This window comes from Haemorhous mexicanus, chromosome 6, assembly GCF_027477595.1.
Source record: "Haemorhous mexicanus isolate bHaeMex1 chromosome 6, bHaeMex1.pri, whole genome shotgun sequence".
In the NCBI taxonomy this organism is placed as follows: Eukaryota; Metazoa; Chordata; class Aves; order Passeriformes; family Fringillidae; genus Haemorhous; species Haemorhous mexicanus.
The window spans coordinates 19,348,379-19,369,946 of NC_082346.1; the positions used below are offsets into that span (position 1 = coordinate 19,348,379).

A 21,568-nucleotide genomic window follows, 5' to 3' on the forward strand; every position below is an offset into this window, starting at 1 on the left:
TTCGGGCTCACAGGGGGTGGTGAAGGAAGTCGTCGTAGATGTCATCGGCGTGGGGATGGAGGTGCTGGTGGAAGTGCTGATTTCTGTGGAGGTGGGACTCGTGGTGGTGGAGATGTAGGGCGTGGAGGTGGAGGTGGTCACTGTTGTGGAGGACGGGATCGACGTGGTGCTGGTGCTGGTGGTGGGGCTGGTTGTTATCACGGGGAGCGGGAGTGAGCAGTTGTAGTTGGGGGTGCAGCAGAGCACGCGGATCTTGTAGTTGAGGCACATCTTGAATTTGCCCGTCTGGTCCCCGTTCTTGCACACCAGTCCAAAGTGGACGTCGCACTGCACGACCTGTCCCACGTGTTGGATGGCTACATCGGGGTAGTCCTCCGCCCGGCACTCGATCTGCTTTGGCTGCCGGCAGACCTGCTTGCCGGCGGCGCGGATGTGCTGGTAGGTTTCGAAGTCTCCCTGGTTGGGCCCCGAGGAGGGGAAGTCGACGTCGAACCACTCGCTCCAGGTGCACACTTCGGGCTCACAGGGGGTGGTGAAGGAAGTCGTCGTAGACGTCATCGGCGTGGGGATGGAGGTGCTGGTGGAAGTGCTGATTTCTGTGGAGGTGGGACTCGTGGTGGTGGAGATGTAGGACGTGGAGGTGGAGGTGGTCACTGTTGTGGAGGACGGGATCGACGTGGTGCTGGTGCTGGTGGTGGGGCTGGTTGTTATCACGGGGAGCGGGAGTGAGCAGTTGTAGTTGGGGGTGCAGCAGAGCACGCGGATCTTGTAGTTGAGGCACATCTTGAATTTGCCCGTCTGGTCCCCATTCTTGCACACCAGTCCAAAGTGGACGTCGCACTGCACGACCTGTCCCACGTGTTGGATGGCTACATCGGGGTAGTCCTCCGCCCGGCACTCGATCTGCTTTGGCTGCCGGCAGACCTGCTTGCCGGCGGCGCGGATGTGCTGGTAGGTTTCGAAGTCTCCCTGGTTGGGCCCCGAGGAGGGGAAGTCGACGTCGAACCACTCGCTCCAGGTGCACACTTCGGGCTCACAGGGGGTGGTGAAGGAAGTCGTCGTAGACGTCATCGGCGTGGGGATGGAGGTGCTGGTGGAAGTGCTGATTTCTGTGGAGGTGGGACTCGTGGTGGTGGAGATGTAGGGCATGGAGGTGGAGGTGGTCACTGTTGTGGAGGACGGGATCGACGTGGTGCTGGTGCTGGTGGTGGGGCTGGTTGTTATCACGGGGAGCGGGAGCGAGCAGTTGTAGTTGGGGGTGCAGCAGAGCACGCGGATCTTGTAGTTGAGGCACATCTTGAATTTGCCCGTCTGGTCCCCGTTCTTGCACACCAGTCCAAAGTGGACGTCGCACTGCACGACCTGTCCCACGTGTTGGATGGCTACATCGGGGTAGTCCTCCGCCCGGCACTCGATCTGCTTTGGCTGCCGGCAGACCTGCTTGCCGGCGGCGCGGATGTGCTGGTAGGTTTCGAAGTCTCCCTGGTTGGGCCCCGAGGAGGGGAAGTCGACGTCGAACCACTCGCTCCAGGTGCACACTTCGGGCTCACAGGGGGTGGTGAAGGAAGTCGTCGTAGACGTCATCGGCGTGGGGATGGTGGTGCTGGTGGAAGTGCTGATTTCTGTGGAGGTGGGACTCGTGGTGGTGGAGATGTAGGGCGTGGAGGTGGAGGTGGTCACTGTTGTGGAGGATGGGATCGACGTGGTGCTGGTGCTGGTGGTGGGGCTGGTTGTTATCACGGGGAGCGGGAGTGAGCAGTTGTAGTTGGGGGTGCAGCAGAGCACGCGGATCTTGTAGTTGAGGCACATCTTGAATTTGCCCGTCTGGTCCCCGTTCTTGCACACCAGTCCAAAGTGGACGTCGCACTGCACGACCTGTCCCACGTGTTGGATGGCTACATCGGGGTAGTCCTCCGCCCGGCACTCGATCTGCTTTGGCTGCCGGCAGACCTGCTTGCCGGCGGCGCGGATGTGCTGGTAGGTTTCGAAGTCTCCCTGGTTGGGCCCCGAGGAGGGGAAGTCGACGTCGAACCACTCGCTCCAGGTGCACACTTCGGGCTCACAGGGGGTGGTGAAGGAAGTCGTCGTAGACGTCATCGGCGTGGGGATGGAGGTGCTGGTGGAAGTGCTGATTTCTGTGGAGGTGGGACTCGTGGTGGTGGAGATGTAGGGCGTGGAGGTGGAGGTGGTCACTGTTGTGGAGGACGGGATCGACGTGGTGCTGGTGCTGGTGGTGGGGCTGGTTGTTATCACGGGGAGCGGGAGTGAGCAGTTGTAGTTGGGGGTGCAGCAGAGCACGCGGATCTTGTAGTTGAGGCACATCTTGAATTTGCCCGTCTGGTCCCCGTTCTTGCACACCAGTCCAAAGTGGACGTCGCACTGCACGACCTGTCCCACGTGTTGGATGGCTACATCGGGGTAGTCCTCCGCCCGGCACTCGATCTGCTTTGGCTGCCGGCAGACCTGCTTGCCGGCGGCGCGGATGTGCTGGTAGGTTTCGAAGTCTCCCTGGTTGGGCCCCGAGGAGGGGAAGTCGACGTCGAACCACTCGCTCCAGGTGCACACTTCGGGCTCACAGGGGGTGGTGAAGGAAGTCGTCGTAGACGTCATCGGTGTGGGGATGGAGGTGCTGGTGGAAGTGCTGATTTCTGTGGAGGTGGGACTCGTGGTGGTGGAGATGTAGGGCGTGGAGGTGGAGGTGGTCACTGTTGTGGAGGACGGGATCGACGTGGTGCTGGTGCTGGTGGTGGGGCTGGTTGTTATCACGGGGAGCGGGAGCGAGCAGTTGTAGTTGGGGGTGCAGCAGAGCACGCGGATCTTGTAGTTGAGGCACATCTTGAATTTGCCCGTCTGGTCCCCGTTCTTGCACACCAGTCCAAAGTGGACGTCGCACTGCACGACCTGTCCCACGTGTTGGATGGCTACATCGGGGTAGTCCTCCGCCCGGCACTCGATCTGCTTTGGCTGCCGGCAGACCTGCTTGCCGGCGGCGCGGATGTGCTGGTAGGTTTCGAAGTCTCCCTGGTTGGGCCCCGAGGAGGGGAAGTCGACGTCGAACCACTCGCTCCAGGTGCACACTTCGGGCTCACAGGGGGTGGTGAAGGAAGTCGTCGTAGACGTCATCGGCGTGGGGATGGAGGTGCTGGTGGAAGTGCTGATTTCTGTGGAGGTGGGACTCGTGGTGGTGGAGATGTAGGGCGTGGAGGTGGAGGTGGTCACTGTTGTGGAGGACGGGATCGACGTGGTGCTGGTGCTGGTGGTGGGGCTGGTTGTTATCACGGGGAGCGGGAGCGAGCAGTTGTAGTTGGGGGTGCAGCAGAGCACGCGGATCTTGTAGTTGAGGCACATCTTGAATTTGCCCGTCTGGTCCCCGTTCTTGCACACCAGTCCAAAGTGGACGTCGCACTGCACGACCTGTCCCACGTGTTGGATGGCTACATCGGGGTAGTCCTCCGCCCGGCACTCGATCTGCTTTGGCTGCCGGCAGACCTGCTTGCCGGCGGCGCGGATGTGCTGGTAGGTTTCGAAGTCTCCCTGGTTGGGCCCCGAGGAGGGGAAGTCGACGTCGAACCACTCGCTCCAGGTGCACACTTCGGGCTCACAGGGGGTGGTGAAGGAAGTTGTCGTAGACGTCATCGGCGTGGGGATGGTGGTGCTGGTGGAAGTGCTGATTTCTGTGGAGGTGGGACTCGTGGTGGTGGAGATGTAGGGCGTGGAGGTGGAGGTGGTCACTGTTGTGGAGGACGGGATCGACGTGGTGCTGGTGCTGGTGGTGGGGCTGGTTGTTATCACGGGGAGCGGGAGTGAGCAGTTGTAGTTGGGGGTGCAGCAGAGCACGCGGATCTTGTAGTTGAGGCACATCTTGAATTTGCCCGTCTGGTCCCCGTTCTTGCACACCAGTCCAAAGTGGACGTCGCACTGCACGACCTGTCCCACGTGTTGGATGGCTACATCGGGGTAGTCCTCCGCCCGGCACTCGATCTGCTTTGGCTGCCGGCAGACCTGCTTGCCGGCGGCGCGGATGTGCTGGTAGGTTTCGAAGTCTCCCTGGTTGGGCCCCGAGGAGGGGAAGTCGACGTCGAACCACTCGCTCCAGGTGCACACTTCGGGCTCACAGGGGGTGGTGAAGGAAGTCGTCGTAGACGTCATCGGCGTGGGGATGGAGGTGCTGGTGGAAGTGCTGATTTCTGTGGAGGTGGGACTCGTGGTGGTGGAGATGTAGGGCGTGGAGGTGGAGGTGGTCACTGTTGTGGAGGACGGGATCGACGTGGTGCTGGTGCTGGTGGTGGGGCTGGTTGTTATCACGGGGAGAGGGAGCGAGCAGTTGTAGTTGGGGGTGCAGCAGAGCACGCGGATCTTGTAGTTGAGGCACATCTTGAATTTGCCCGTCTGGTCCCCGTTCTTGCACACCAGTCCAAAGTGGACGTCGCACTGCACGACCTGTCCCACGTGTTGGATGGCTACATCGGGGTAGTCCTCCGCCCGGCACTCGATCTGCTTTGGCTGCCGGCAGACCTGCTTGCCGGCGGCGCGGATGTGCTGGTAGGTTTCGAAGTCTCCCTGGTTGGGCCCCGAGGAGGGGAAGTCGACGTCGAACCACTCGCTCCAGGTGCACACTTCGGGCTCACAGGGGGTGGTGAAGGAAGTCGTCGTAGACGTCATCGGCGTGGGGATGGAGGTGCTGGTGGAAGTGCTGATTTCTGTGGAGGTGGGACTCGTGGTGGTGGAGATGTAGGGCGTGGAGGTGGAGGTGGTCACTGTTGTGGAGGACGGGATCGACGTGGTGCTGGTGCTGGTGGTGGGGCTGGTTGTTATCACGGGGAGCGGGAGTGAGCAGTTGTAGTTGGGGGTGCAGCAGAGCACGCGGATCTTGTAGTTGAGGCACATCTTGAATTTGCCCGTCTGGTCCCCATTCTTGCACACCAGTCCAAAGTGGACGTCGCACTGCACGACCTGTCCCACGTGTTGGATGGCTACATCGGGGTAGTCCTCCGCCCGGCACTCGATCTGCTTTGGCTGCCGGCAGACCTGCTTGCCGGCGGCGCGGATGTGCTGGTAGGTTTCGAAGTCTCCCTGGTTGGGCCCCGAGGAGGGGAAGTCGACGTCGAACCACTCGCTCCAGGTGCACACTTCGGGCTCACAGGGGGTGGTGAAGGAAGTCGTCGTAGACGTCATCGGCGTGGGGATGGAGGTGCTGGTGGAAGTGCTGATTTCTGTGGAGGTGGGACTCGTGGTGGTGGAGATGTAGGGCGTGGAGGTGGAGGTGGTCACTGTTGTGGAGGACGGGATCGACGTGGTGCTGGTGCTGGTGGTGGGGCTGGTTGTTATCACAGGGAGCGGGAGTGAGCAGTTGTAGTTGGGGGTGCAGCAGAGCACGCGGATCTTGTAGTTGAGGCACATCTTGAATTTGCCCGTCTGGTCCCCGTTCTTGCACACCAGTCCAAAGTGGACGTCGCACTGCACGACCTGTCCCACGTGTTGGATGGCTACATCGGGGTAGTCCTCCGCCCGGCACTCGATCTGCTTTGGCTGCCGGCAGACCTGCTTGCCGGCGGCGCGGATGTGCTGGTAGGTTTCGAAGTCTCCCTGGTTGGGCCCCGAGGAGGGGAAGTCGACGTCGAACCACTCGCTCCAGGTGCACACTTCGGGCTCACAGGGGGTGGTGAAGGAAGTCGTCGTAGACGTCATCGGCGTGGGGATGGAGGTGCTGGTGGAAGTGCTGATTTCTGTGGAGGTGGGACTCGTGGTGGTGGAGATGTAGGGCGTGGAGGTGGAGGTGGTCACTGTTGTGGAGGACGGGATCGACGTGGTGCTGGTGCTGGTGGTGGGGCTGGTTGTTATCACGGGGAGCGGGAGTGAGCAGTTGTAGTTGGGGGTGCAGCAGAGCACGCGGATCTTGTAGTTGAGGCACATCTTGAATTTGCCCGTCTGGTCCCCGTTCTTGCACACCAGTCCAAAGTGGACGTCGCACTGCACGACCTGTCCCACGTGTTGGATGGCTACATCGGGGTAGTCCTCCGCCCGGCACTCGATCTGCTTTGGCTGCCGGCAGACCTGCTTGCCGGCGGCGCGGATGTGCTGGTAGGTTTCGAAGTCTCCCTGGTTGGGCCCCGAGGAGGGGAAGTCGACGTCGAACCACTCGCTCCAGGTGCACACTTCGGGCTCACAGGGGGTGGTGAAGGAAGTCGTCGTAGACGTCATCGGCGTGGGGATGGAGGTGCTGGTGGAAGTGCTGATTTCTGTGGAGGTGGGACTCGTGGTGGTGGAGATGTAGGGCGTGGAGGTGGAGGTGGTCACTGTTGTGGAGGACGGGATCGACGTGGTGCTGGTGCTGGTGGTGGGGCTGGTTGTTATCACGGGGAGAGGGAGCGAGCAGTTGTAGTTGGGGGTGCAGCAGAGCACGCGGATCTTGTAGTTGAGGCACATCTTGAATTTGCCCGTCTGGTCCCCGTTCTTGCACACCAGTCCAAAGTGGACGTCGCACTGCACGACCTGTCCCACGTGTTGGATGGCTACATCGGGGTAGTCCTCCGCCCGGCACTCGATCTGCTTTGGCTGCCGGCAGACCTGCTTGCCGGCGGCGCGGATGTGCTGGTAGGTTTCGAAGTCTCCCTGGTTGGGCCCCGAGGAGGGGAAGTCGACGTCAAACCACTCGCTCCAGGTGCACACTTCGGGCTCACAGGGGGTGGTGAAGGAAGTCGTCGTAGACGTCATCGGCGTGGGGATGGAGGTGCTGGTGGAAGTGCTGATTTCTGTGGAGGTGGGACTCGTGGTGGTGGAGATGTAGGGCGTGGAGGTGGAGGTGGTCACTGTTGTGGAGGACGGGATCGACGTGGTGCTGGTGCTGGTGGTGGGGCTGGTTGTTATCACGGGGAGAGGGAGTGAGCAGTTGTAGTTGGGGGTGCAGCAGAGCACGCGGATCTTGTAGTTGAGGCACATCTTGAATTTGCCCGTCTGGTCCCCGTTCTTGCACACCAGTCCAAAGTGGACGTCGCACTGCACGACCTGTCCCACGTGTTGGATGGCTACATCGGGGTAGTCCTCCGCCCGGCACTCGATCTGCTTTGGCTGCCGGCAGACCTGCTTGCCGGCGGCGCGGATGTGCTGGTAGGTTTCGAAGTCTCCCTGGTTGGGCCCCGAGGAGGGGAAGTCGACGTCGAACCACTCGCTCCAGGTGCACACTTCGGGCTCACAGGGGGTGGTGAAGGAAGTCGTCGTAGACGTCATCGGCGTGGGGATGGAGGTGCTGGTGGAAGTGCTGATTTCTGTGGAGGTGGGACTCGTGGTGGTGGAGATGTAGGGCGTGGAGGTGGAGGTGGTCACTGTTGTGGAGGACGGGATCGACGTGGTGCTGGTGCTGGTGGTGGGGCTGGTTGTTATCACGGGGAGCGGGAGTGAGCAGTTGTAGTTGGGGGTGCAGCAGAGCACGCGGATCTTGTAGTTGAGGCACATCTTGAATTTGCCCGTCTGGTCCCCGTTCTTGCACACCAGTCCAAAGTGGACGTCGCACTGCACGACCTGTCCCACGTGTTGGATGGCTACATCGGGGTAGTCCTCCGCCCGGCACTCGATCTGCTTTGGCTGCCGGCAGACCTGCTTGCCGGCGGCGCGGATGTGCTGGTAGGTTTCGAAGTCTCCCTGGTTGGGCCCCGAGGAGGGGAAGTCGACGTCGAACCACTCGCTCCAGGTGCACACTTCGGGCTCACAGGGGGTGGTGAAGGAAGTCGTCGTAGATGTCATCGGCGTGGGGATGGAGGTGCTGGTGGAAGTGCTGATTTCTGTGGAGGTGGGACTCGTGGTGGTGGAGATGTAGGGCGTGGAGGTGGAGGTGGTCACTGTTGTGGAGGACGGGATCGACGTGGTGCTGGTGCTGGTGGTGGGGCTGGTTGTTATCACGGGGAGCGGGAGTGAGCAGTTGTAGTTGGGGGTGCAGCAGAGCACGCGGATCTTGTAGTTGAGGCACATCTTGAATTTGCCCGTCTGGTCCCCGTTCTTGCACACCAGTCCAAAGTGGACGTCGCACTGCACGACCTGTCCCACGTGTTGGATGGCTACATCGGGGTAGTCCTCCGCCCGGCACTCGATCTGCTTTGGCTGCCGGCAGACCTGCTTGCCGGCGGCGCGGATGTGCTGGTAGGTTTCGAAGTCTCCCTGGTTGGGCCCCGAGGAGGGGAAGTCGACGTCGAACCACTCGCTCCAGGTGCACACTTCGGGCTCACAGGGGGTGGTGAAGGAAGTCGTCGTAGACGTCATCGGCGTGGGGATGGAGGTGCTGGTGGAAGTGCTGATTTCTGTGGAGGTGGGACTCGTGGTGGTGGAGATGTAGGACGTGGAGGTGGAGGTGGTCACTGTTGTGGAGGACGGGATCGACGTGGTGCTGGTGCTGGTGGTGGGGCTGGTTGTTATCACGGGGAGCGGGAGTGAGCAGTTGTAGTTGGGGGTGCAGCAGAGCACGCGGATCTTGTAGTTGAGGCACATCTTGAATTTGCCCGTCTGGTCCCCATTCTTGCACACCAGTCCAAAGTGGACGTCGCACTGCACGACCTGTCCCACGTGTTGGATGGCTACATCGGGGTAGTCCTCCGCCCGGCACTCGATCTGCTTTGGCTGCCGGCAGACCTGCTTGCCGGCGGCGCGGATGTGCTGGTAGGTTTCGAAGTCTCCCTGGTTGGGCCCCGAGGAGGGGAAGTCGACGTCGAACCACTCGCTCCAGGTGCACACTTCGGGCTCACAGGGGGTGGTGAAGGAAGTCGTCGTAGACGTCATCGGCGTGGGGATGGAGGTGCTGGTGGAAGTGCTGATTTCTGTGGAGGTGGGACTCGTGGTGGTGGAGATGTAGGGCATGGAGGTGGAGGTGGTCACTGTTGTGGAGGACGGGATCGACGTGGTGCTGGTGCTGGTGGTGGGGCTGGTTGTTATCACGGGGAGCGGGAGCGAGCAGTTGTAGTTGGGGGTGCAGCAGAGCACGCGGATCTTGTAGTTGAGGCACATCTTGAATTTGCCCGTCTGGTCCCCGTTCTTGCACACCAGTCCAAAGTGGACGTCGCACTGCACGACCTGTCCCACGTGTTGGATGGCTACATCGGGGTAGTCCTCCGCCCGGCACTCGATCTGCTTTGGCTGCCGGCAGACCTGCTTGCCGGCGGCGCGGATGTGCTGGTAGGTTTCGAAGTCTCCCTGGTTGGGCCCCGAGGAGGGGAAGTCGACGTCGAACCACTCGCTCCAGGTGCACACTTCGGGCTCACAGGGGGTGGTGAAGGAAGTCGTCGTAGACGTCATCGGCGTGGGGATGGTGGTGCTGGTGGAAGTGCTGATTTCTGTGGAGGTGGGACTCGTGGTGGTGGAGATGTAGGGCGTGGAGGTGGAGGTGGTCACTGTTGTGGAGGATGGGATCGACGTGGTGCTGGTGCTGGTGGTGGGGCTGGTTGTTATCACGGGGAGCGGGAGTGAGCAGTTGTAGTTGGGGGTGCAGCAGAGCACGCGGATCTTGTAGTTGAGGCACATCTTGAATTTGCCCGTCTGGTCCCCGTTCTTGCACACCAGTCCAAAGTGGACGTCGCACTGCACGACCTGTCCCACGTGTTGGATGGCTACATCGGGGTAGTCCTCCGCCCGGCACTCGATCTGCTTTGGCTGCCGGCAGACCTGCTTGCCGGCGGCGCGGATGTGCTGGTAGGTTTCGAAGTCTCCCTGGTTGGGCCCCGAGGAGGGGAAGTCGACGTCGAACCACTCGCTCCAGGTGCACACTTCGGGCTCACAGGGGGTGGTGAAGGAAGTCGTCGTAGACGTCATCGGCGTGGGGATGGAGGTGCTGGTGGAAGTGCTGATTTCTGTGGAGGTGGGACTCGTGGTGGTGGAGATGTAGGGCGTGGAGGTGGAGGTGGTCACTGTTGTGGAGGACGGGATCGACGTGGTGCTGGTGCTGGTGGTGGGGCTGGTTGTTATCACGGGGAGCGGGAGTGAGCAGTTGTAGTTGGGGGTGCAGCAGAGCACGCGGATCTTGTAGTTGAGGCACATCTTGAATTTGCCCGTCTGGTCCCCGTTCTTGCACACCAGTCCAAAGTGGACGTCGCACTGCACGACCTGTCCCACGTGTTGGATGGCTACATCGGGGTAGTCCTCCGCCCGGCACTCGATCTGCTTTGGCTGCCGGCAGACCTGCTTGCCGGCGGCGCGGATGTGCTGGTAGGTTTCGAAGTCTCCCTGGTTGGGCCCCGAGGAGGGGAAGTCGACGTCGAACCACTCGCTCCAGGTGCACACTTCGGGCTCACAGGGGGTGGTGAAGGAAGTCGTCGTAGACGTCATCGGCGTGGGGATGGAGGTGCTGGTGGAAGTGCTGATTTCTGTGGAGGTGGGACTCGTGGTGGTGGAGATGTAGGGCGTGGAGGTGGAGGTGGTCACTGTTGTGGAGGACGGGATCGACGTGGTGCTGGTGCTGGTGGTGGGGCTGGTTGTTATCACGGGGAGCGGGAGCGAGCAGTTGTAGTTGGGGGTGCAGCAGAGCACGCGGATCTTGTAGTTGAGGCACATCTTGAATTTGCCCGTCTGGTCCCCGTTCTTGCACACCAGTCCAAAGTGGACGTCGCACTGCACGACCTGTCCCACGTGTTGGATGGCTACATCGGGGTAGTCCTCCGCCCGGCACTCGATCTGCTTTGGCTGCCGGCAGACCTGCTTGCCGGCGGCGCGGATGTGCTGGTAGGTTTCGAAGTCTCCCTGGTTGGGCCCCGAGGAGGGGAAGTCGACGTCGAACCACTCGCTCCAGGTGCACACTTCGGGCTCACAGGGGGTGGTGAAGGAAGTCGTCGTAGACGTCATCGGCGTGGGGATGGAGGTGCTGGTGGAAGTGCTGATTTCTGTGGAGGTGGGACTCGTGGTGGTGGAGATGTAGGGCGTGGAGGTGGAGGTGGTCACTGTTGTGGAGGACGGGATCGACGTGGTGCTGGTGCTGGTGGTGGGGCTGGTTGTTATCACGGGGAGCGGGAGCGAGCAGTTGTAGTTGGGGGTGCAGCAGAGCACGCGGATCTTGTAGTTGAGGCACATCTTGAATTTGCCCGTCTGGTCCCCGTTCTTGCACACCAGTCCAAAGTGGACGTCGCACTGCACGACCTGTCCCACGTGTTGGATGGCTACATCGGGGTAGTCCTCCGCCCGGCACTCGATCTGCTTTGGCTGCCGGCAGACCTGCTTGCCGGCGGCGCGGATGTGCTGGTAGGTTTCGAAGTCTCCCTGGTTGGGCCCCGAGGAGGGGAAGTCGACGTCGAACCACTCGCTCCAGGTGCACACTTCGGGCTCACAGGGGGTGGTGAAGGAAGTCGTCGTAGACGTCATCGGCGTGGGGATGGAGGTGCTGGTGGAAGTGCTGATTTCTGTGGAGGTGGGACTCGTGGTGGTGGAGATGTAGGGCGTGGAGGTGGAGGTGGTCACTGTTGTGGAGGACGGGATCGACGTGGTGCTGGTGCTGGTGGTGGGGCTGGTTGTTATCACGGGGAGAGGGAGCGAGCAGTTGTAGTTGGGGGTGCAGCAGAGCACGCGGATCTTGTAGTTGAGGCACATCTTGAATTTGCCCGTCTGGTCCCCGTTCTTGCACACCAGTCCAAAGTGGACGTCGCACTGCACGACCTGTCCCACGTGTTGGATGGCTACATCGGGGTAGTCCTCCGCCCGGCACTCGATCTGCTTTGGCTGCCGGCAGACCTGCTTGCCGGCGGCGCGGATGTGCTGGTAGGTTTCGAAGTCTCCCTGGTTGGGCCCCGAGGAGGGGAAGTCGACGTCGAACCACTCGCTCCAGGTGCACACTTCGGGCTCACAGGGGGTGGTGAAGGAAGTCGTCGTAGACGTCATCGGCGTGGGGATGGAGGTGCTGGTGGAAGTGCTGATTTCTGTGGAGGTGGGACTCGTGGTGGTGGAGATGTAGGGCGTGGAGGTGGAGGTGGTCACTGTTGTGGAGGACGGGATCGACGTGGTGCTGGTGCTGGTGGTGGGGCTGGTTGTTATCACGGGGAGAGGGAGCGAGCAGTTGTAGTTGGGGGTGCAGCAGAGCACGCGGATCTTGTAGTTGAGGCACATCTTGAATTTGCCCGTCTGGTCCCTGTTCTTGCACACCAGTCCAAAGTGGACGTCGCACTGCACGACCTGTCCCACGTGTTGGATGGCTACATCGGGGTAGTCCTCCGCCCGGCACTCGATCTGCTTTGGCTGCCGGCAGACCTGCTTGCCGGCGGCGCGGATGTGCTGGTAGGTTTCGAAGTCTCCCTGGTTGGGCCCCGAGGAGGGGAAGTCGACGTCGAACCACTCGCTCCAGGTGCACACTTCGGGCTCACAGGGGGTGGTTGTAGTTCGTGTTTGAGTTTGCGTCGTTGGTTTTGGCGTTATTCTGGTGTGTATATAATCTGTTTTTGGTTCTACTGTGTATTCAGTTGTTGTCCTGTGTTTTGTTTGTAAACTTAGAGTCGTTGGTTCTTGCGTTGAAATTGTACTTGATAGAATAGTAGTTGGTTGTGTTGTTGTAGTCAGAATTTCCGAGGTTGTTTCACACGGCACTGGTATGTTTACGCAGCATTTAAATCTTAATTCATAATTATAGCATATTGGTGGCAGTTGATCTTTATTGTAACATATCAACCCTTCTTCTGTGTTACATGTTATGTTTTGCTCCAGTAAAGGATATGGTGTGTTTGGGAACCGTACTGCTCTGCATTCCACGTTCTTTCTATTGTTGCAGACTTTGTATCCGTTTTTTTCAATGTTCTCAATGGTATCAAAATCTCCATCATCGTAACCTGACCCTGGATAACTGACATCATACCATCTTGACCAGTGACATTTTTCTTTGAAGCAAAGAGGAGTTGTTGAAGGAGATGTGGTGGCAGGTGTTGTTGTTCTAGTTGTTTCTTCCGTAGGTGAAGGTATTAATGTTGTACTTTCAGTCGTAACTGAATATGTTGTTTCAGTAGATGCTTCTGTCAGAATTGGAGTTGTTACTGGGGTTGATGTGCTGAAAGGCGTTGTGGCAGAGCATGGTACAAAAACACAGCAGAGGATTCTGATTTCATAGTTGTTGCACATTGTTGAAATTTGATCCTTGTTGTAACATATAAGCCCTTGTGTTGTACTGCATTCTACTTTTTGGCCAAGGTCTTTCAGTGGTATATCAGGGAACTTTTCTGCTCTGCATTCAACAGCCTTTGGGGCGTTACAAACTTCATAACCTTTTGCTCGTAAATCATCAAAAGTTTCAAAATCTCCCCCATCATAGCCAGGGATTTGTAGACTCCCGTCATACCACTCAGACCACTTACAGACTTCATGAACACATACTGATGTAGTTGGTGACACTGTGAAGGAGAAAAGGAAAGAAACCATGAAATTAAGAATTAATTCCTGTGGATACTATTTTTTTTGTTGTTAAATGTAAAATTTTGTAAATTTTTTTTGTTTTAAATGGGCTGACAGTTTTCATAATGTCATTTGCCTTCCATTATGCTCCTGTAGTGCATCAGTTTATTTTAGAATATTGTAGAACAGAAAATCCATCACCCAGCAATTTAATGTAGTGACATGCTTGGAACTGTCAGTTCCCAAGAGAATACTAATTATGTATTACGAGGTGCTGAAATAAGGCTCAGGTCTAATTTATACTCTCTGGAAGAAACCCAAATCTCACTTGCTTTGCATCTGGTTCAGTGTATTTGCTTTGGTTCTATGTTTTTTCAGTATATACTATACTCTCTGGAATGTATTGAAATCAGTGGAAAGGGTAACTTTTATAGTATGCATCAAGATCCATTGCTACTTTTTTCTTCCAAATCCTCACTCAGTGTGGAGCAGTCTTTGTTCCTCTATTTCAAACATTCCTACACTTTTAGCTTTGATCTGAAGAAACCATTTATTGGTTGGACAGCTTTTGCAGGAGAGCTCTCATTATGAAATAGATGGAAAACAGCTACTGACTTCCAGCAATGCTGATATTTGCTGTAATTTCAAAACTTATGTATTTTTTACTGAATACTGATTTCATAAAACAACTTATGTCCAGAGTAATTTGAGCTTCCCAACCTGACAAATGCTGTACAGGAATTCTAAAAACCAAAATTTCATTATCTCAATGCCAATATCTGAGCAATCCACTTAGTACTGTAAAATATATTTTTCTCACTCAACAAGAGAATATGATCTTAGTGGCTACAAAGGACATACCTGTGGAAGTAGTGGTAGGTGGTGTAGAGCTGAAGTGAAATGTCGTTGCTGTTGTGGGTGATGTTGAGGTTAGACATTCATGCATGAACCTTTGAAGTGTTCCATTGGGACCGCAGGTCGCGACAATACACCATCCTGTGCCATCTGTAGTGTTGTAGACCACGTCTCCGTAGTTGTATTTCTGCCCCTCATAAATGCAGACACATTCTGTAGATTAAAACAGGATGTTATTCCTTGCTACCTGAAACAGAGAGTACCCTAAATGTGTCTTATTCATATTGAAATGACTTCATCAACATACCATGTTCATCATATCTGCATTTTTTGCCATGAATTGTACATTCGCTGAAAAAGAGAAAAACAGATTATGAGTGTGGACATACTGGTTCATGACATAAATTTTTGTTATATTTTTTCTTCTGTCAATCCTTCGGTATTCATTGTGTTTAAATGCAAAATGACCCTATCTTGTGTGAGTTAGATAGTCAGTTCTGCTATACAAATTCAGGCTAGGTATTTATATTTAGGCTACAAGTTCTCTAGCAAGAATGGTAGCTCTTCTTTGAGCCTGCATATAGAATGTGCAACATCCCTACCAGTGCTTCTGGGAGCAGGACCAAAGACATGAGATGGATGATTTGAAATATTCTTATTTCCCCAATAGGTCTGTTTTTTTGGAGGAGAAAAACCACCGTGCATGTATCATTTGCATTTAATAGGATATATACAAAGGATTACTACCATGGATGTTGAGGTAATCTACACAGTGAATTACCATTAGGCTTCCAAAATATGCAAGAAGAATTCTGGTTTTAAGGGCAATTCATCTGTGAAGAACTGAATCTTGATGTATTTATTTACAGGGACTAACGACATCTATAGACTGAATAAACTGAAATTTAGACATGTATTTAATGGATTAAGTTTAGTGCTGCTAATGGTCTGGATGATATAGCCCAAGGCATCTGTGAAGTGCAAAACCTGCCAAGGACGTTGGTTTAGCTCTAATGGGCTTTGGTTTGGGATTTTTGCTATTCAGATGCTTACCATATTTAAGTGTAGCTACTTTAAAGGCATCATAAGACAACTGCTTCACAATTGGTTTTGCTAACTCTGTACTTAAGCCTTACAGAAGGCTTATCAGCACTTGTCACCAGTAATGCATGAGAATAAGTGCTGACTGTTGCAACCATGCAAGTACCAGTGCAATAACAGAAACAAGCTCAAAACAATGTAGATGAGTTGGCTTCTCACTTCTAATGAATTCCACATTATGAGTTTAGATACATATTTTTAAAAATTCTCAGATTATTCCCTAACTAAAGTTATTTTAGCTTGTTTTCACTTCATTTAATAATGATAATAACTTTAAAGGACTTTAACAGGTATACAAAATAAGTAGTAAATTAATCTTCAATAAGATGTTTCACTAATGTTATAATTTAATTTCCTGGGAAGGGAAGAAAATTAGACATAGTTCATCAGCCTCTCTAGTTCCTGTTGGTAATTAACAAATTTAATGTGTGATGAATTAGGTTTCACAGTTTAAAACTCTATTTTTAATTTTTTTTTTTCTAATCCTACCATGATTCACAATTCTGCTTTGAAGGCATCTCCATTCCTGGTTTGTAATTTTTTCCATCTTCATAACAACCACAATAAGAAACACAGGTCATGGTTTCCTCATCAAAATAGGGCTTATTCTTTGGACATTGTGGATAGCAACCTGCAATAAAAAGAGAGTCAAGTTGACAGTAGGCTTTTCATAAGTATAAATAAGTCTACACTCATATCTGCTTTTCCCAAAATGTGCCACATGGTAAGTAGAATATCACATCCTCTTACTGCTATTCCTTTATTTTCACATTGTGCTTTGGAGTATTTTGTCCTCATCTTCATTCCAAAGAAGTACATAATCCATTAGGGAATACAATACTAATTAGAAAATCTCTTATAATTTCTAGTGCAAACAGGTCATCCACTAAGTAATACAAATTTTGTTCACCATATTGCATTTTAACCTTTCAAGTAGAATGAGATATGCATAATTATGTTTACCTTCCAAACCCCTCATCTCATGGAGGCATCTCCCACTTGGATTATCGCAGGTCTTCATACAAGGTGCTCCACATGGCTTGTAGTGCCACTCACATTCCCCTTGTGGATTATAGTAATCACAGAAGAGCGCTAGAAGAAGAAATGCCAGAAAAAAATGTCTGTGACGTTTTAGCTCTATACTGTTTCCATTTTTCTAGGTAAAAATCCAATGGGATCAGCATAATCTCATAGGTGGTGAACAATATATCATCTCATTGCTAATGCAATTCATTTGTTACATTTCTAAAATCTTTTTACACCAATAAATATATTCATCATAGAACAGAGTTAACATTAAACATGAAAAATCAGTTGACTAAATCACTGATCTTGGCTAGCATGCACTAATTTTTATTTACAAGGAACCTAATGTAGACATGTGGCAGTGTAGTAAAATATCGTATTTCACCAGTAGTGTACCATGACTGTCAAGTTAATTAGACACTAATCACACTGCTTGTAAAATTATTGGCTGTGGTTTCATTTTACTAAGATAGCTGGGTAAATCAGTAGAAGACAATCTGCTTTGTTGGGGTTTTTTAGGGTTTTTTTTTTTGGGTTTTGTTGGTTTGTTTTTTAAGCATACAGCTGTGCCTCTTAGAAATACAATTTTATCCTTCCTTTCTTGTTCTACTTTCTTCTTTCCCCCCCCCCTTCTGTTTTCTTTCCCTCTGAACCCCTTAAAAAAGTAGTAGGTTGAAACTCACGACAAATGGCTGGGGTTCTCCATGATATGCAGATGTCTAGCTCATTACATGCTTGAGCGTAGGCAGCTACTGCTGTGCAGAAACATTCACAGTCTCCTCCAGTGTCACAGGCACATGCATCATCCACACATGCTTGGTAATATTCATTTGGTTCAACCTGATAGAGAAAACATTGAAGTTTTCATGCCCTTGCCCTCTTTGCACTGTCCTAAAATAGCTGAATAAGATATCTGAAACTCATCAGTCTGTTTGAGAGAAAGCTAAGAAAGGAAAAAATAGTGAGAATGCTTTGAAAAATCAAGAGGAAAATGTAGCATATAGCTATTGCTAGTAAGCTGCAATATTAAGAACTGTTTGGTGTTGAAGACATTTGCATAATACTGGTAATTACTATAAGCTAGCAGGGAGTCATACATATCAGGTGGCTGATATTTGTATTAGTAGGAAAGTATGCTGTTAGCAAATAAACATATCTTGAGATTTATCTACGGTTGCTCCTTCAATTAAAACAAACAAGCTAACCAACCAAAACAATCAATCAATTTCTTTAGTGTACTTCTCAAGACAAAAGGTGAGAAAATGAAAGTGAAAATATTTCTGTGCAGTCTCACTATGCAGAAACTTGGTCTAACTTCACTTTGTCAAGCATGACAAAATGTATTTTAGAGTATTTTTTAATCTATTCCACATAAAAATGGATGTAATCATTTTGTCAAGAATTTAGGACTAAATTTTTTGTCATACCTGTGAGTGACACTTTGCAAACACTTCACTAGTGATGATGCTGCATTGCTTCTGTGCCCAGGCTTTCCTGTATGGGTTTGCAGTGCAGGGATCCTGCGTACGATTGGCATTTGGACAACTAGAAGATACTTTCCAGCTATTGGCAAACTCCATCACATTTCCAACCACAGACTGACTGCGAGTAGTGAAGTCATTATTTCCATTCCCATCATAGTTTCCACAAAGTCCACAGACATGGCCCTGCATCAGGATAAACAAGCAAAATGACAAAGCTCAGTAAGGTACAATACCTTAGTATCTGTGAGTAACAGATCTCAGGACAACTCTTATGTAACCATCTTACGTAAGATTATTAATGCCTATTTAGTAACAGTGTGGGACATTTTCATAAAACATTTTTCAGGAAGAGATGTCTCTAGCTAGTTGTTAGAAAGGACTAGACTGATGGGTCTTGTCCTAAGTACTGAGCTATTTAGTTTTAGCTGTTCCTAAATATGCCTCTTCAGTGAGGGTTTTTCATGAAGAAAGCTACTGATAAAGCTGTTATGCCATTGCTGAATAATGTAATTTAAGGACAATGCATAGTACACAATTTAAGTCAACACAACCAGGATAATATGTGATTTCTGCTCTTCTGGTTTACAGCCTAAATTTCCAGTCTCTTTCTTTGAGAGATAATATGACCATGTTACAGAATTCATTTTATTCATGTTTTCACTTTTAAAGTATACCTGAAAGCTGGGACTGAGTTTGATGAATATACTGGTTTTCTTGTCCCACATGAGTATCAGACCAACAGTAGTATCCACCACCAGGTAGATGCCCATGGAACGGATTTGGAATGGCATTTTTCCTCCAGGTGTCCTCTGGATGACATCAGAGCGTCCATCACTGAGTACCAACTCATAGTTCTAGGACAGGAGAAGAAAAAGTTAGAGGCCAATTTAAAAAGTCACTATTTTGTAGTTGTATATATTGACAGTAACTTCTTGAAATAATATTATCATCAAGAGGATCCTATTCAACAACCTCAGGTTAAGAAATTTCTTTGTAGATTTCCCTCCTTTGCTTTCTAGAGCAGAGAGCAAAAAAAGAGTCTAGTGACATATTCATTATGTTGGAGGCCACTTCTCCTATGCAGTCTATCTGGGACAGCTTGTTCCATCCTTCTGGCACAACTTAAAGAGAATACTTACACCCAGGAAAACTTTAATAGACTTAGAGCAGGTAGTTCCTGTAGTGCCACATGGAATGTTCTCAGTGATGACTCTGAAGGTTCCCTGGTTCATAGCTTGTTGACCACAGTAGTTCTGAAACAGGAGAATGATATTCATTGTTTACTATATGTTACATGTTCATAAGTAAAATGCAAGGTATTTAGAGCAAAAATCTAGGCAGGACTCTGTTACCTGGACCAGAACATATTCACAGTCTCCTTCAAAATCAAAGCGTTTGCCATCAAAGGTGGTATAATGCCCATCTCCATAAACAGAACATGTTTCCAGGCAGGGTTCCTCAGAGCATTGCCATTTTCTGTTTCTACATGTGCTAAACAAGACAAAAAGCACCCCCAATGTAAAAACTAGACAAATACACAATATAAATATAGGTACATTTCTGTATTTTAACGTGTGTTAAGATTCTAATGAAAAAATGAGGTTGGCTTATTCTCAAAAATCCAACATAGCTGAAGAACTATTGGAATTTATCCAAAGACCATGTTACTTAATGTAATGAATCAACTGCATCAGAAGACACCAATTCTTTCACATTTCCAGATCTTGTTGGATCTATTGAAATGGAAGGATTTCCTTGGAAGAAAGAAGGTTTTTTGACCTGAATGAACATGACAACATCAAAACCATGGTGTTTTCTGACAACTTGCAATTTCTGGGCTGTGCCATTGAGAAAAATAGAAAGAGCTTGCTTTTTAGGTACTAAGTGGATTGTTTTATGCAGGATCCCTTCCCAGAAATCTTGATACTGCTAGAGTGAAATGATTTTATTTGCTTAGATCTTAAGCTGTTCTATTTTTTTATTTCCAAAATATTGTTTTTAAATATGCTCTTACCAGTTGTTACAGCCAACTCTGATTGATTCTCCTGGACTGTAGGAAATCTCATTGTGAATACATGGACAGTCTTCTGGAGCAATACAGCCACCTTTGCCATCCGACACTTGATCATGTGGACATACACAGCCAGAGACACAGTGAGTTTTGTACTGTAAGGACCATAAAGAAAACATGTCTTGAAACATTCCCCTGGTGGAAGAGTCCAGCTGTACCTGGTAATTCTAAGAGATATCTTGATTAATATGCTTTCAACTAGGTATAAAGAGTCTGTACTTACACATTCCATATCTAGAGTCTGACAGCTCTTCTGACATCCTGCTCCTACCACATTTGCAGTGACATTGCCACAGTCAACATAAACCATGGGAGGCACACAGACTGAAAGAGAGGAAAAGCCATGTCTCACATGTACCTTTGTGTTTCCAAGAAAAAAAGGAAATACTCCTTTGTGAATTACGCGTATTGTGTGTGTGTGGTTGCTTTGGGGTTTTTTGCTTTTATGTTTTAATTAAAATATGAAGAGTTTTCCTCTCACATTGAGTGAGGTGACCAAGTATCCTTGTACCCTGGGTAACCCAGGGGGTTCTAACTTGTTTCAGCCACCTGAAAGGTAAGACAGTGTTTCTTTATATTTTGAGAATGTCCTCTGCATTACAGAAGACCTCAATTTTCTTGGTTGATTTCAGACTTGTACAATTTGCATCATTGTGATAAGAGAATAAAAAAATTAAAAGAGGGATGATGGAAAGGGAGAATTAAAGAAAATCTGAAGTGATATGTTACCTGGTTCAGGCTTTTCTCCAATGCAGCTCAGCTTCCCATAGGCACAAGTGCTATAAAAAGAAGGGAATGGTTATTTTAAAACTTTTGTTAAGTTTTAGCCTATTTTCCAATGAACTTGAAATAATGGAAAATTGCTTGTGATAAAACAAATAGAATGTGTCCTTTATAAAATAGCTTGCACCTTCCAAAAATATTAATATTCTGTATTAGAGCAGAACAAAATACAAATAGATTCTATATAATTAAATGTTTTCTCTGTCTATATGCCTGGTTTAAAGCTGTCCTTCAGAATTGGTCAGATTCCCATTATAATGGGAATAATCTGTAACAGGATTATCAGGCATCATTCACCATGAAACAAGCGTTTTCCAGTCATGGATAAAAAAGTATGCGTGGAGGCAAGGGAGGAAGGGATGCAGAGAAAAAGGGGCAGGGTGGGAGTTTGGCTGTTAGCAAAGGCACTGTTTGCTGAATTCCTACAGTTATTTGCATACAATCTTCCAAACATGGGTAGCCCTAAGAATTTAAGAAGCTGTGATTTTAACTGAAAGTTTTTGTTATAGAAATTAGTTTGATTTGATTTCATAACATTTATATGGTTTCATGACTGCCTATATCCATTCACCTTTTTTTTTTTTTTTACAAATCTCTTACCAGACAACACCATTATCATGAACAACTTCTCCAGAAGACAGAGGCATTCCTTTGTAGTAACAAGGACAGCCAGAAGCAGGCACACATTTGCCACTGTCATCCATGTAGGTTCCATTTATGCAGGTACAGCCATCAACTGGGACAAACTTGATGCTGCATGTGACATCAGGCTCACTCAGAGCGCGGCAGGTGGGTTGGCAGGAATCAACATTGTAGGTGTACTTCAAGGACTTCGGACACAAGGTGGTGTATTTTGCTTGAGAGTAAGAAGGTGAGTTACATTTGTTGTTCATTCAAGAATCAATATAGG

General features: G+C 50.9%; 1 protein-coding gene across 1 annotated transcript in view; it reads right to left on the bottom strand.

The window, feature by feature from the left end:
* Nucleotides 1–3: 3 nt before the first annotated feature.
* LOC132328389 (mucin-5AC-like) overlaps nucleotides 4–21,568 on the bottom strand; it is a gene marked incomplete at its 3' end in the record, with an annotated part of 36,686 nt that continues 15,121 nt past the window's right edge. Inside the window, exons 18-31 of the mRNA XM_059848208.1 lie at nucleotides 21,259–21,514; nucleotides 20,605–20,654; nucleotides 20,099–20,199; nucleotides 19,819–19,970; nucleotides 19,157–19,295; nucleotides 18,944–19,057; nucleotides 18,479–18,658; nucleotides 17,748–17,987; nucleotides 17,004–17,160; nucleotides 16,258–16,386; nucleotides 15,784–15,925; nucleotides 14,501–14,544; nucleotides 14,200–14,406; nucleotides 4–13,337 (exon numbers count right to left, since the gene is read on the bottom strand). Of these exons, the coding sequence (XP_059704191.1) occupies nucleotides 4–13,337; nucleotides 14,200–14,406; nucleotides 14,501–14,544; nucleotides 15,784–15,925; nucleotides 16,258–16,386; nucleotides 17,004–17,160; nucleotides 17,748–17,987; nucleotides 18,479–18,658; nucleotides 18,944–19,057; nucleotides 19,157–19,295; nucleotides 19,819–19,970; nucleotides 20,099–20,199; nucleotides 20,605–20,654; nucleotides 21,259–21,514 (15,245 nt within the window). The remainder of the gene's footprint in view (nucleotides 13,338–14,199; nucleotides 14,407–14,500; nucleotides 14,545–15,783; nucleotides 15,926–16,257; nucleotides 16,387–17,003; nucleotides 17,161–17,747; nucleotides 17,988–18,478; nucleotides 18,659–18,943; nucleotides 19,058–19,156; nucleotides 19,296–19,818; nucleotides 19,971–20,098; nucleotides 20,200–20,604; nucleotides 20,655–21,258; nucleotides 21,515–21,568) is intronic.